Raw genomic sequence first — 14,738 nt, 5'->3', positions numbered from 1 at the left:
GTCTTATCCCATCCGAATTTCATGCTCATCCAAAGTTAATCAAATTAAAAATTCAAGTTCAAATGATTCTTATTTTAAATCAAAAATTCGAAAAAAAAACTACATATTTTACGGCTCGTTTGAGAGTGGAAGCACATTTGTACATGAGTGCTTTTGTAAAGAGTAGTTTTGCTAGGAAAATGGTTTCAAATGTCTACTCAAAAAGTATTTGGAAGTGCTTAGGAAGAACCGCCTAATGTGTTTTTATAATTCAAAAATACTTTGAACTTTGAACACTTAATTTTCAGAATACACTTTTTGACGTTACAAAAAGTCTCAAATAGGTGCAGTTTTTATATCACATATTGATATTCTTGAAGCAATATCGATTATGTACCTTGATGCGGCTTTGATTCTTATAAATCCACTTGTTTTTAACAATTAATAATTAACGTAATAACATTGTTGTTTGTAAAAATAAAAAAGTATTTTTCAGAAGTTTTAACAACCAACTTTTTCAGGCCAAATGAGCCCCATTAAGTCGAAATCATTTGAACCGTTGATCCATGACGAGTCAGATGACCATTTTAGCAGTCACTCTCTCTATTCGCTTCTCTTTGCTTCGGAATTGGATCTGCTTCGGATCTTAGTGTACGGAGCATAAGGATCAATTTATCTGGACTGCACAAATTCAATTCAACGGTCTTCATTAACTCATTTTTTTGGCCACCACACAAAATCAACGACTTTGATTTCTTTTACACATCAATCAGTGGTCTAGATGAATTGATCCATAGGCTTCAGACACAACGAATCCAGTTCCCTTCACTTCACTCTCTCTTGCCTTCTGTCACATGATCAAGATCATCTCTTAAGCAAATGGTGAGGATCCTCCTGACCAGTCCCATCAGACCATTCAAATTTTATCCAACGGCTATGATTATTATAACTTTTAGAGAGACTTCATGTTTGTAGCTGTTAAATAAAATTTGAACGGTCTGATGGGCCTGGTCAGGCATTTGCTTATGAGAGGATCCTGATCCTCTGTCACAGTACACGTGTCAACCACATAATCCTTCTCACCGCTCCATAAATACCAACCTGCCAACGACCTCTCTTCCCCACTCTCCCGTCCTCGGTCCCGCCGTCTGAGTCTCTCCCCCTCCTCCTGTAATTTGATCTCGCCGGAGCTCTATCAATGGCCGCCGTCACCGGAGCTTCCTCGATCTCCCTCCTCCGCTCCGCCCCCCAACAGTTCCACCAAAATCTCGTAAACCCGATTTCTTCGATTTCACTGTTAATTTACAATTTTGACCATTTTTAGTTTTTTTATAGTTCACTTTATTTGCTGTTAATTTTTAATTTTAGTAACAATTAATCATGTTGGTATAGTTTTTATCGATTATATAGCTTAATATTTTGTTGTGTTGGAATTATGTGATTTTACATATATACGATGCTTTTGGAATTATGTGATTTTACATATATAATTGTATTTTTGAAATTCTACCCAATTGCGCATGTTTTGATTGGTACTAATAAAAAATGCACGAACAATTTGAATTTTACTGAATTTTTTATTTGAATTTTGTTGAATTATTCATTTTTGAACAGGCTTTATCCAGGACAAATGGTTTGAAGTCAGTTTCACTTGCTGGTTATGGAAGAAGCTCCCTTTCTTTCGGGTTGCAGCAACGCTCCTTGCGGCTTCGTGTTTCCTGCGCTGTATGTGTTTCTGTTTGAATTGTTCTTATTTTATGCTTAGATCTTTACACTTTGTATTTTTCATGGACAATAATTTGGTGTTTTGTCGTAAGTGTCAAAAGTTTCAGAGCTCGTTTGGATGTGCTTTTAAAATGACCGAAAACGCTTTTGGTGAAAATGTTTTTAGAACGAAATTTTAGTAAACACGCAAGTAAATCCTGAAAAAACATTTAAAAGTGCTTCCTGGAAGAAGCACATAACTGGTGCTTCTTGTAGAAAGCACTTTAATGCTTTTGAAACCCAAAAACATTTTCTCTAAAAGCGCTTTCAACCATTTTAAAAGTACATCCAAACGAGCCCTCAGCCTTCAAGTTCAAGGTTTGGTTTATGTGCACATTTCAATCCGAGCTTTATACTTGCAACGCAACAGAGTAAAGCTTGGTTTTGTAGTGAAACGTGAACATTCTTTTGTGAGAAAGCCGGCCTTTATTTGAAAAACTTAATAAGTTGACAGTCATCGTGTTGTTGTGAGTTGTAGTAATGCTAACTGTTTGGCATTGAGCAGGCCAAACCAGAAACAGTGGCGAAGGTGTCTAAGATAGTAAGGAAGCAACTTGCATTGCCAGATGACTCTGCTGTTACCGGCGAGTCAAAGTTTTCTGAACTTGGAGCTGATTCTCTCGATACGGTACATTCTATAATTGTTAATATGTTAACATGCTACTTGACACATTGTTTTTCCTGAATTTTGTCTTCCTATAAGCATGGTTTTGCTCTGTTTGTAAGCTAGAGATCGGCCGTTGATTTTTTTTTTTCCTTCCGGTTGTTGTTTATCTGCAAACTTGTTACATATAATTCTTAATCTCCCTTATAATGGATCTCTCTTCAACCGGAGTTGTTCTATCCTGTTCTTGTTGAAATATTTGACCTTTTTATAATTTCAAGTATTTTATTCCTAGGGAGTGAAGAATTAAGAGACCATCAGGATATTTTTTGGCATCAAACTTTAAACTTTTCTTGTTTTTCTATCCACGTTAGTTACGTTTCCTGTAGTTATGTACATTGTCATATGTTGTACTTCCAACTTATTTTGATGTAAATCCACATCCAGGTTGAGATTGTGATGGGACTTGAGGAGGAATTCGGTATTAGTGTGGAAGAGGATAGCGCTCAGACCATTGCAACTGTGCAGGATGCCGCGGATCTTATTGAGAAGCTCATTGAGAAGAACAAGGCTTAGAAGCGATGGAAACAGAGTCGAGTAGTATTTTCATATCCTAGCCCGCTTTAGAGATAAGTACTTGGTAAACTGGTTTTGTACTCAGTCGTTTTGTGTTAATCCGAACCTTGTAGTTGAGTGGTTTTGCTTATGAAGTTAAGAATTTTCGAGTTTGTGTTATGTTTTTCGATCCCTTTCTTTTGCTCAGTGGAATTCTGATCACTTGAAGAATAACCTTACAATGTCTGCTGACATATTTCAAGTGACATTCTAGGTAGAACAGTTCACGGAAAAGGCAAATTAAACTTATAACATCTTTGCTAGTTCTAAACTAGTCTTGGGCCCTGTTTGAAAATATTTCTTTTAGAAGCACTTATCCTCATAAGCGTTTTTAGTAAAAGCACTAATGCTAATCACATTGAAATGCAAGTGCTTCCAAATAGAATGGCATAACTAGTGTTTCTTGCAAAAAGTCGGGTGCTATACTTTTGATAATATGAAAAGTTGAAAATGCTTAAAAGCACTAGTGTCTATTGGATTGAGATCTTCTCTGGATCTCAACACTCCAGAGCCCATAGATTGAGAAATTTGGATTACATGATTTAAATTGAACTGTTTGAACACTGGAGCCCATAGATTGAGAAATTTGGACTATATGATTTAAGTTGAACGGTTTGAAATTTTTAGTCCGAGTGAGGTGGGTCAGTGTGATGCGCTAATAGTGACTGCATGATTTAAATTGAACGGTCCGAATTTCTTGATTCCTAGATTCCAGAGTGTAAAATCCAGAGAGGACCTCAATCCGTTTCCGTTAATCATGTCGTTGTATGACTTGAAACAAAAGAGTTAAAAGTTCATTTTCTTTTGATTGGTACGCTATGAACCACGCTTGATCAAGTTGATCAATTCAAACTGGAAATCAATTACTCAAAAACTGTCGATGCATACTTATTGCATAACCAAGATACAATACGACATCATACCAACACCAAAAGGACACAATCAACTCAGGTATTTTGCTATGCAGTAACAGATTGAATTCCTACATACAGTGAGCGTGATAAAAGGATCTAATTGATAGAAGAAGCACCATAAAGATCAATTCGCAAGGTTTTGTTCCGATACAATAAGAAATGCTTGCTTATGTCATGATATTAGATAAAAGTTAGGGAAAATGTTCTCTATTGATTCAAACGCTGTACCAACGGGATAGGGATAGAGAAAAAGAAAAAAACCAAAGATTTCACATATTACTTTTGATTGAAAAATCTATCATCTTGTGATGAACTTGTCGAATTCCTGGAGAACCGAAACCATCTTCGCGATGGACTTGGAACGGTACATGAACAACATGAAGCCGTAAACTGCAGCAATCACTAGGTTGTGGACAACCTACAAGTCACACTTCATCCGATGGGTGCGGTCGTTTTCATCCGATGAAGGGCAGCTTGAGAGTCAAGGTTCAAATGCGCGTGAATCCGAGATGCAGAAGAGTAATGGTTTGAACTCTGTTCATGTAAATTCATAATCTATTGATGAGATAACTATAATAATCTTTCAGTTGACATCATAGGGTGGAACATCTGCATCAGGGTTAACCCTTGGAAGTAAATTAACGAAGTCAACATTTATAGGTTTGAAATACCTGGCAGACGGGTCATGTTTGTTGTGTTCGTGTTATTTGTTATCTTAAAGGGTTGTATCGTGTGAAACCCGATATCTTAACGGATTCTTAACAATAACAGGTGATCAGATTCTACTTCCCTCGCGTTGTTTCGTAGAGATTGCTAGGTAAAGAACTGGGTTCCCATGTCTGTCCTTCACTTCATACACCTGTTCGGGGAGATAAAGAATAGCTTGCGGCTCAAGATCCAAATGCGAGCGAATATTCAAAGATGTCAGTGTTAAATGTCAAAACTCTATATAAAATAAATCCATTCAAATTTGGAGATTGGACATACCACTGAATAAAAAACAAACAATCAGTTCAAAGCTTCTTGTTTATTTTGTTTTATTCCTACCACTATTCTAGAAATCTCCACCTACCACCACTTAGGCTTTTTCTAGGCGTTAGGTGGCTGACCATTGTTCCGATTAATACTTAGGCATTTGAAAATTAAGAAAGGGCGCCTAGGCCGCCTAAGCACCTGCACCCGCCTAGACACCTGCTTGAGTTGCAACTCACTTAGATTGAAAATAGATAATTTTCCTTTTGCATTTTATTGTTTCCAATAAATTGTAAAAGACTTATTGAACACTTAAAATAAACAACATTATATATTTGCTCCCCATATTTTTATTATGTTCCAATACTTCATAATATATATATTATTCTATTTTCTAGTTTATGATGAAATTATATATATTTTAAGTATAAACAAACATTAATTTACACGAAATATAATAGATTTACATATATCCGTCTAGGCACCTAGGCGCTAGGCCCAACTCACCGCCCGACTAGCTAGCATCTTTTATAATCTTACTTCCCAGCCGCCAATAACAATTTTATCACCAAATTAATTCAAAGAACCGAAGGATCCATTTTCCGAGAGGTTTTGTAAGCCTGATTGTGACCGGGTGTCTAGCCCATTTGGCAGCAAGTCTGACCAAAAAAGGCAAAACCGACGTGAACACGGTGATAAAGAGCCAGGTGTTATACGATGGTGCAATGTTGACAACCGCAGTGCTGTAGGTGGTGTATACAGCTATGATGCAGATTTGAAGCTCCAACTGGAGAGGGAAATTGGCCGTGAGGACGATCATGGTATAAAGAGAGAAGTAAAATCCAATCGAGTTGAGAACCACAAAAACGACGAATGAAACTTCACTATAAGAACCCATGATGGACTTTCCTGCTAAGTGTACTGGTTCATTGCTGCTGCCAGTCCCATTACTATTCACGTCACTACTGTCCTGCCAATTTCCATTTGGAGGGTTGAGTCCCACTTGAAAAGTGGCTGTAGCCACTAGTGAAGCGACAACTAGCAGCGCGGTACGTGCATCGCTAGGACTGTCTCTGCCCTTTTTGAACTGGAAGTATTCCCACCTATTTGTCTTCTGCTGCTCCTGCAACTGATGAGTCTCTGATGCCGTGTGGGTATGGTTATGGCTATGAGAATTGAACCATTGGACACCAGAGTGGACTGTATCTACTGCTCTCAAAGCTCCAGCACCACGAAGGATTGCCTCCATTTCCCAATCACCGGTTTCATTTGGGAAGACCAGATCCAAAGCTGTGAGACCCCTATCGTTTACAGAATTTACTTCCAAGGCTCCTGCAATTGTTTCATTGCCAACTAATCCTTCCACCACCTGCGAGCATTAATCGACTAACAAATCAATATGGACTAAAATTCTAATGACTAAAGAAAAATGGGTACTGATCAACGGTTGTAATAGTACTTGCCTGATGTTGTTTTTTCCATGTTGCTAGATGAAGAACTGAGTCGCCATGCTTATCCTTCATATTCAGGACGTTCACCTTGTTCGTTTCTGCAATCAATTCCACCAAAGATTTAATTGCTTTAAACTGGCTGCACTTAACAGCAAGGTGAAGAGCAGTCTCCCCTTGTACGGTCACATCTTCAACACTTTCTGGACAAGCCATGACCATTTCTCTAATTACGCCTACCCTCCCTCTGCTAGCGGCGTAATGAAGAGGAGTCCACTCATCTCTTCCGTTTAACCGGCAGAGTCTCCGGTCAACTCTCAGCATCTCCCTCACAATTTCCAAATACCCATTGGCGGATGCAATATGTATGGGGCTAAAACCATCATGGTTCAGTTCTTCGACGTACTCTGGTTTTAACCTCACAATCTCCTTGACAAAGTCGACATGCCCGGCAATCGAAGCAACATGTAAAGGATTATCTGTGGAAGTTAGGGCAAGGCTATGAAGTAGAAGTGGATTCTCTTCCAGCAATCGATGCAAAAGTTGGACATCTCCCGTCTGAGAAGCGTCAAACAACCTTGCATCCATTGCAAAGGGTTGTGTTAATTGATAAGCACCTCATCTCCATTGTAATGTGTCTATATATATGCCTGAGCAGGTAAATAGTTTTTCACTATATGAAGAATACCTTGACACACTCAAGGTTCAAATGCGCGTGAATCCGGTATGCAGCACTCTCAAGGTCAAAGAATTCTTCACCATATGAACATAACCTGTTCGGGTTTGTTAAGGTACAAAATTCCGGGATCAGACACGTAGCAGACTAACTGTTTGAACTCTATTCATGTAAATTCATAATCTATTTACGAGATAACTATAATTATTCAGGACAAACTTAGAATAATCTTTCAGTCGAAATCTCGTGACATCATATAGTGGCCTCAGCGTCATTCGTTGGAAGTTTGAAACAATATTGCAGATACCTGAATGGTAAGGAGTCTTGGAACATACAAATAACAGTACATAGCCCATGGATTGAGATCTTCTCTGGATCTCAACACTCCATAGCCCATGGATTGAGAAATTTGGATTACATGATTTAAATTGAACGGCTTGAACACTTTGGAGCCCATAGATTGAGAAATTCGGACTATATGATTTAAGTTGAACGGTTTGAAATTTTTAGTCCGAGTGAGGTGGGCCAGTGTCATGCGCTAATAGTGACTGCAAGATTTAAATTGAACGGTCCAAATTTCTTGTTTCTTGAATTCCAGAGTGTAAAATCCAAACAAGCCCTCAATTCGTTTCCGTTAATCATGTCGTTGTATGAGTTGAAACAAAAGAGTTAAAGTTCATTTTCTTTTGATTGGTACGCTATGAACCACGCTTGATCAAGTTGATCAATTCAAACTGGAAATCAATTACTCAAAAACTGTCGATGCATACTTATTGCATAACCAAGATACAATACGACATCATACCAACACCAAAAGGACACAATCAACTCAGGTATTTTGCTATGCAGTAACAGATTGAATTCCTACATACAGTGAGCGTGATAAAAGGATCTAATTGATAGAAGAAGCACCATAAAGATCAATTCGCAAGGTTTTGGTCTGATACAATAAGAATTGCTTGCGTACGTCATGATATGAGATAAAAGTTAGGGAAAAGGTTCTCTATTGATTCAAACGCTGTACCAACAGGATAGGGATAGAGAAAAAGAAAAAAACCAAAGATTTCACATATTACTTTTGATTGAAAAATCTATCATCTTGTGATGAACTTGTCGAATTCCTGGAGTACCGAAACCATCTTCGCGATGGACTTGGAACGGTACATGAACAACATGAAGCCGTAAACTGCAGCAATCACTAGGTTGTGGACAACCTACAAGTCACACTTCATCCGATGGGTGCGGTCGTTTTCATCCGATGAAGGGCAGCTTGAGAGTCAAGGTTCAAATGCGCGTGAATCCGAGATGCAGAAGAGTAATGGTTTGAACTCTGTTCATGTAAATTCATAATCTATTGATGAGATAACTATAATAATCTTTCAGTTGACATCATAGGGTGGAACATCTGCATCAGGGTTAACCCTTGGAAGTAAATTAATGAAGTCAACATTTATAGGTTTGAAATGCCTGGCAGGTCATGTTTGTTGTCTTCGTGTTATTTGTTATTTTAAAGGGTCGTATCGTGTGAAATCCGTCATCTTAACGGATTCTTAACAATAACAGGTGATCAGATTCTACTTCCCTGGCGTTGTTTCGTAGAGATTGCTAGGTAAAGAACTGAGTTCCCATGTCTGTCCTTCACTTCACACACCTGGTCGGGGGAACTGAGTTCTTCACGAGATAAAGAATAGCTTGCGGCTCAAGATCCAAATGCGAGCGAATATTCAAAGATGTCACGGTGTTAAATGTCAAAACTCTATATAAAATAAATCCATTCAATTTTGGAGATTGGACATACCACTGAATAAAAAACAATCAGTTCAAAGCTTCTCGTTTATTTTGTTTTATTCCTACCACTGGTCTAAAAATCTCCGCATAGCACCACCTAAGCCTTTTCTAGGAGCTAGGTGGCTGACCACTGTTCCGATTAATGCCTAGGCATTTGAAAATTAAGAAAGGGTGCCTAGACCGCCTAAGCACCCGCAAAGCCTGCCCAGACCCGCCTAGACACCTGCTTAGGTTGCAACTCACTTAGATTGAAAATAGATAATTTTCCTTTTGCATTTTATTGTTTCCAATAAATAGTAAGAGACTTATTGAACACTTAAATAAACACACATTATATATTTGCTCCCCATATTTTTATTATGTTCCAATACTTCATAATATATATGTTATTCTATTTTCTAATTTATGATGAAATTATATATATTTTAAGTATAAAGAGACACTAATTTACACAAAATACAATAAATTTACTTAAATCCGCTTAGGCACCTAGGCTCTAGGCCCAACTCACCGTCCGACTAGCTAGCATCTTTTAGAATCTTACTTCCCAGCCGCCAATAACAATTTTATCACCAAATTAATTCAAAGAACCGAAGGATCCATTTTCCGAGAGGTTTTGTAAGCCTGATTGTGACCGGGTGTCTAGCCCATTTGGCAGCAAGTCCGACCAAAAAAGGCAAAACCGAATTGAACACGAGGAAAAAGAGCCAGGTGTTAAATGATGGCGCAATGTTGACAACCGCAGTGCTGTAGGTGGTGTATACCGCTATGATGCAGATTTGAAGCTCCAACCGGAGAGGGAAATTGGCTGTGAGGACGATCATGGTGTAAAGAGAGAAGTAAAATCCAATCGAGTTGAGAACCACAAAAACGACGAATGCAGCTTCACTATAAGAACCCATGATGGACCTTCCTGCTAAGTGTACTGGTTCATTGTTGCTGCCAGTCCCATTACCATTCACGTCACTACTGTCCTGCCAATTTCCATTTGGCGGGTTGAGTCCCACTTGAAAAGTGGCTGTAGCCACTAGTGAAGCGACAACTAGCAGCGCGGTACGTGCATCGCTAGGACTGTCTCTGCCCTTTTTGAACTGGAAGTATTCCCACCTATTTGTCTTCTGCTGCTCCTGCAACTGATGAGTCTCTGATGCCGTGTGGGTATGGTTATGGCTCTGAGAATTGAACCATTGGACACCAGAGTGGACTGTATCTACTGCTCTCAAAGCTCCAGCACCACGAAGGATTGCCTCCATTTCCCAATCACCGGTTTCATTTGGGAAGACCAGATCCAAAGCTGTGAGACCCCTATCGTTTACAGAATTTACTTCCAAGGCTCCTGCAATTGTTTCATTGCCAACTAATCCTTCCACCACCTGCGAGCATTAGTCGACTAACAAATCAATATGGACTAAAATTCTAATGACTAAAGAAAAATGGGTCCTGATCAACGGTTCTAATAGTACTTGCCTGATGTTGTTTTTTCCAGGTTGCTAGATGAAGAACTGAGTCGCCATGCTTATCCTTCATATTCAGGACGTTCACCTTGTTCGTTTCTGCAATCAATTCCACCAAAGATTTAATTGCTTTAAACTGGCTGCACTTAACAGCAAGGTGAATAGCAGTCTCCCCTTGTACGGTCACATCTTCAACGCTTTCTGGACAAGCCAAGACCATTTCTCTAATTACGTCTACCCTCCCTCTGCTAGCGGCGTAATGAAGAGGAGTCCACTCATCTCTTCCATTTAGCCGGCAGAGTCTCCGGTCAACTCTCAGCATCTCCCTCACAATTTCCAAATACCCATTGGCGGATGCAATATGTATGGGGCTAAAACCATCATGGTTCAGTTCTTCGACGTACTCTGGTTTTAACCTCATAATCTCCTTGACAAAGTCGACATGCCCAGCAATCGAAGCAACATGTAAAGGATTATCTGTGGAAGTTAGAGCAAGGCTATGAAGTAGAAGTGGATTCTCTGCCAGCAATCGATGCAAAAGTTGGACATCTCCCGTCTGAGAAGCTTCAAACAGCCTTGCATCCATTGCAAAGGGTTGTGTTAATTGATAAGCACCTCATCTCCATTGTAATGTGTCTATATATACGCCTGAGCAGGTAAATAGTTTTTCACTAGATGAAGAATAGCTTGACACACACAAGGTTCAAAGCGCGTGAATCCGGGATGCAGCTCTCTCAAGGTCAAAGAATTCTTCACCGTATGAACATAACCTGTTCGGGTTTGTTAAGGTACAAAATTCCGGGATCAGACACGCAGCAGACTAATTGTTTGAACTCTATTCATGTAAATTCATAATCTATTTACGAGATAACTATAATAATTCAGGATAAACTTAGAATAATCTTTCAGTCAAAATTTCGTGACATCATATAGTGGCCTCAGCGTCATTCGTTGGAAGTTTGAAACAATATTGCAGATACCTGAATGGTAAGGAGTCTTGGAACATAGAAATAACAGTAAACAATGCCAAAACTACAGCACGGGCCCTTTTTACTCTATCGCCGCTGTAATTCGAACGAATCCACTCCATCAAAATTTTAGTAGACTTTCCATTGCCAACTAACCATTCGACGCTCTTAAAAATTTCTACTTCATTAGATTAAAGCTACACAATTTATTTCTCTTCCTACAATCTGTAAGATTGGCTCCGAGTTTCGCGCATCAACGGGATTGTCATACGCCATATCAACCCTAGTTAGGCCACCATGAACATCTGATGAAACCAGAACTAAAGCTCATTCAGTACACAAACAATCTCATTTACTGGAGACAAACACATAGTTTAGTCAAACTACTATATTCCTATGGCGGGCGGCTTCGGCAATAGCAACATAAATTGTGGGTTTTACCCGCGGTTTTTTTTTTCTATGGGCTGACAAGTTTAAATGATTCAAGTTTTGTGTCCCAATGGGAATATAATTCAGATATCTTGGGAAAAATTTGCGAATACGAAGAATATATAAAGTAGACTTTGCCCACCATTTGACAAAAGCAAGGGTACTACCTATGTTCTCTTTACCCTTCTCAAAATATCAAGTATGTCCCCAATTTTTTATTTTTTATCCCTATTGATAAAAAAGAAATTATAACAATGGTCCTTTAATTTTAATAAAATTTGATCACTAATCCGTTATTCTTTTTACCCCTATTTATCTAACAAATCTATTGTTTGACAAAAAAAAAAAAAAAAAAAAAAACCAAATTTGTTAGAACTGATACACTAGATAGCTGACATATGTAAGATGTGTATGGTTTGCACAAACAATGAGTAGACACATAATTTTTAATAGGATACTTGGCTTTGGCATGCATATCAGGCTCGTAATGTAATTTAGGTTTTCCACTATTAGCTCGTTGAGGCAACTAATAATAAGTAGAAGAATCATCAGAATTTACCTCATGTATGTCACCATCTTGCACCAAATTGTTAGAAGAATCATCACTGGACAAACCATCATCAGGCAACTCGTTAGGCATACTAGTAGCAGACAACGGGTCATCAGCAGGTAACTCGTTGGGCATATCCAACCGGTCGTCGGTAGAAATAGTCTTGAGAATGACAGTTCACCAATCATTATCTATGGCCGATTGATCATTATCACGCAATATCTCGGAAATGACAGTTGACCGATCAATAGCTATAGCCGACTGATTATTATCACACAACATAATAGGTTTTGTCCCAACTATGCCTATAACACATCATCCATACCATCTCTTCGAATTTTCACTTCACTCTCTATCTCCCTCTGAAATGAAGAGTTGGAAGAGGGCTTCACAAAAGACTCTCATGAAATGTGACATCCATGGTAATATAAGTATTCTGAGTTGGAGAATGATAACACTAGTAGCATTTCTGATTGTTAGTATACCCAATAAATACACATCGGAGAGCACATGCATCAAGTTTACTCCGCTGACAAGAGTAGACATGCACATACGCAATACACCTAAACACATTTGGAGGAAGTTTGGATATTGTAGCACATCAAGCGGCATCTGAAAATAAAAAACCTTACCTGGAACACAATTTATCAAATACATAGCAGCTAAAACAACATGACCCCACAAATGATTAAAAACACATTTATCCAACATCAAAGAGGGAGCAACCTCCCTTACTTGACGAATCTTTCGTTCGGACAGACCATTTTGTTGGGATGTAAACGGAGTAGTCGTTTGGTGAATAATACCCGGATCACCAAAAAAGCATGTCAAAGCGTGATTCACATATTCTCCTCTATTATCACACATGAAGACCTTAACTTTGATCTAAAACTGAGTCGATACACCCAAGTTAATCGAGTACAATCATCAATAGAAGTAACAAACCAACGAAATCCATTATAAGAAACCTTCATCGGACCCCGCACATGAAAATGTATTAATCAAATAGCAGAGTAGCTTTCGAATCACTCATGGGAAAGAAAGCATGATGACTCTTGGCCATGACACATGTTTCACACTTGAACTCTGAATCACCACAAGTGCGAAACAAAGAAGGAAATAGATGCTTGATATAACTGAATGATGTATGTCCCAAACGTCGATGCCACAACCAAATTTAATGTATATCATCCACTTTAGCACTTAGAATTTGATGAGTATTTGAATTGAAACAATAGTATCCTCCATAGTCAAGATGTACAACCCCCAATTCTTTTACCACGACCAATTATCTTTTGAGTTTGAATGTCTTGAAAATAACAATACGTGGGGTAAAAGTGAGTAGAACAATATAAAGTATCAAGTAGTTTTCCTACCAACAAAAGATTGTACTTAACATCAGGAACAAGTAAAGCATGGACTAGTTATAAGGTTGGAGTAAGAGAGATAGTGCCTTCACCCTTCACAGGGGAAGGTGCTGTATTTGCACTAGTAATATACGGATCACGAATATAGTCACGTAACTCATCAAACACTCTAGGTTCACCAGTCACATGATCAGTGGCCCTAATATCAATTATCCATATATTTGTTCCACCAATATAATTACAACATTGTTATTATATTGAGCAATTTAACTAAACCACAAACAATAAAGGCACAAAAAATACGTAGTAAAATTAAAACAATTTACCAAAATTTGTAGCAGATCACTAATCACGACACTGTTCACTTTTTATTTTTTATTTTTAACAAAGGAAATCACGACAAAGATGAGCCCAAATTTGGAGATTGGACAAACCACTGAATAAAAAAGAACAATCAGTTCAAAGTTTCCTGTTTATTTCGTTTTCTTTCCACATTATTGTACAAGAAGCCGGCAACAACAATTTACAATAATAATTTTATAACCAAATTAATTCATAGAACCGATGGATCCATATTCCGAGAGGTTTTGTAAGCCAGATTGTGACAGGGTGTCTAGCCCATTTGGCAGCGAGTCCGACCAAAAAAGGCAAAACCGATATGAACACGGTGATAAAGATCCATATGTTAATGTTGACAACTGCAGTGCTGTAGGTGGAGTATATCGGCATGATGCAGATGTGAAGCTCCAACTGGAGAGGGAAATTGGATGTGAGGACGATCATCGTGTAAAGAGAAAAGTAAAATCCAATCGAGTTGAGAACCACAAAAACGATGAATGAAGGTTCACTATAAGAACCCATGATGGACTGTCATGCCGAGTGTACTGGTTCATTGCTGCTGCCAGTCCCATTATTATTCACGTCACTGCTGTCCTGCCAATTCCCATTTGGCGGGTTGAGTCCCACTTGAAAAGTGGCTGTAGCCACTTGTGAAGCGACAACTAGCAGCGCAGTACATGCGTCGCTAGGACTCTCTGCCCTTTTTGAACTGGAAGTATTCCCATGTATTTGTCTTCTGCTGCTGCTGCTGCAACTGATGAGTCTCTGATGCCGTGTGTGTATGGTTATGGCTATGAGAACTGAACCATTGGACACCAGAGTGGACTATATCTCCTGTTGAATAAGAAGAATATCCAAGATAACTCTAATG

At 38.7% G+C, this 14,738-nt stretch overlaps 3 protein-coding genes and 1 pseudogene across 3 annotated transcripts; 1 reads left to right on the top strand and 3 right to left on the bottom strand.

Annotated features, from left to right (window-relative positions):
- The first annotated feature begins 1,089 nt into the window (after positions 1-1,089).
- Positions 1,090-3,075, top strand: LOC137745419 (acyl carrier protein 1, chloroplastic). The gene is made up of 4 exons (XM_068485380.2): positions 1,090-1,249; positions 1,594-1,704; positions 2,249-2,371; positions 2,795-3,075. The coding sequence occupies exons 1-4, from the start codon at positions 1,178-1,180 to the stop codon at positions 2,921-2,923; spliced, it is 435 nt and encodes a 144-aa protein (XP_068341481.2). The 5' UTR covers positions 1,090-1,177; the 3' UTR covers positions 2,924-3,075.
- Positions 3,076-5,246: 2,171 nt separating this feature from the next.
- Positions 5,247-6,899, bottom strand: LOC137744154 (ankyrin repeat-containing protein BDA1-like). Its single transcript, XM_068484025.2, has 2 exons — positions 6,312-6,899; positions 5,247-6,217 (listed from the first exon to the last, which is right to left on the bottom strand). Exons 1-2 carry the CDS (start codon positions 6,882-6,884, stop codon positions 5,414-5,416), a joined length of 1,377 nt encoding a protein of 458 aa, XP_068340126.2. The 5' UTR covers positions 6,885-6,899; the 3' UTR covers positions 5,247-5,413.
- A 2,206-nt stretch (positions 6,900-9,105) lies between these two features.
- On the bottom strand, positions 9,106-11,502 carry LOC148692144 (ankyrin repeat-containing protein BDA1-like). Its single transcript, XM_088681820.1, has 2 exons — positions 10,228-11,502; positions 9,106-10,133 (listed from the first exon to the last, which is right to left on the bottom strand). Exons 1-2 carry the CDS (start codon positions 10,798-10,800, stop codon positions 9,330-9,332), a joined length of 1,377 nt encoding a protein of 458 aa, XP_088537946.1. The 5' UTR covers positions 10,801-11,502; the 3' UTR covers positions 9,106-9,329.
- A 2,480-nt stretch (positions 11,503-13,982) lies between these two features.
- LOC137745453 (uncharacterized) lies at positions 13,983-14,729 on the bottom strand (annotated as a pseudogene).
- Between the last annotated feature and the right edge of the window lie 9 nt (positions 14,730-14,738).

The sequence above is a fragment of the Pyrus communis genome, chromosome 12 (assembly GCF_041283825.1).
Source record: "Pyrus communis isolate YQ-2024b chromosome 12, ASM4128382v1, whole genome shotgun sequence".
Lineage (NCBI taxonomy): Eukaryota > Viridiplantae > Streptophyta > Magnoliopsida > Rosales > Rosaceae > Pyrus > Pyrus communis.
This window is presented reverse-complemented; position numbering and strand designations above follow the sequence as displayed.

What these genes read in the sequence shown, in the direction of transcription:
- LOC137745419 (XM_068485380.2), top strand. Translation starts at nt 1,178, where the DNA reads ATGGCCGCCGTCACCGGAGCTTCCTCGATCTCCCTCCTCCGCTCCGCC. An exon ending in AACAGTTCCACCAAAATCTC is followed by an intron (nt 1,250 to 1,593) that starts GTAAACCCGATT and finishes ATTTTTGAACAG; the next exon opens with GCTTTATCCAGGACAAATGG. An exon ending in GGCTTCGTGTTTCCTGCGCT is followed by an intron (nt 1,705 to 2,248) that starts GTATGTGTTTCT and finishes GGCATTGAGCAG; the next exon opens with GCCAAACCAGAAACAGTGGC.
- LOC137744154 (XM_068484025.2), bottom strand. Translation starts at nt 6,884, where the DNA reads ATGGATGCAAGGTTGTTTGACGCTTCTCAGACGGGAGATGTCCAACTT. An exon ending in CATGGAAAAAACAACATCAG is followed by an intron (nt 6,218 to 6,311) that starts GCAAGTACTATT and finishes TAATGCTCGCAG; the next exon opens with GTGGTGGAAGGATTAGTTGG.
- LOC148692144 (XM_088681820.1), bottom strand. Translation starts at nt 10,800, where the DNA reads ATGGATGCAAGGCTGTTTGAAGCTTCTCAGACGGGAGATGTCCAACTT. An exon ending in CCTGGAAAAAACAACATCAG is followed by an intron (nt 10,134 to 10,227) that starts GCAAGTACTATT and finishes TAATGCTCGCAG; the next exon opens with GTGGTGGAAGGATTAGTTGG.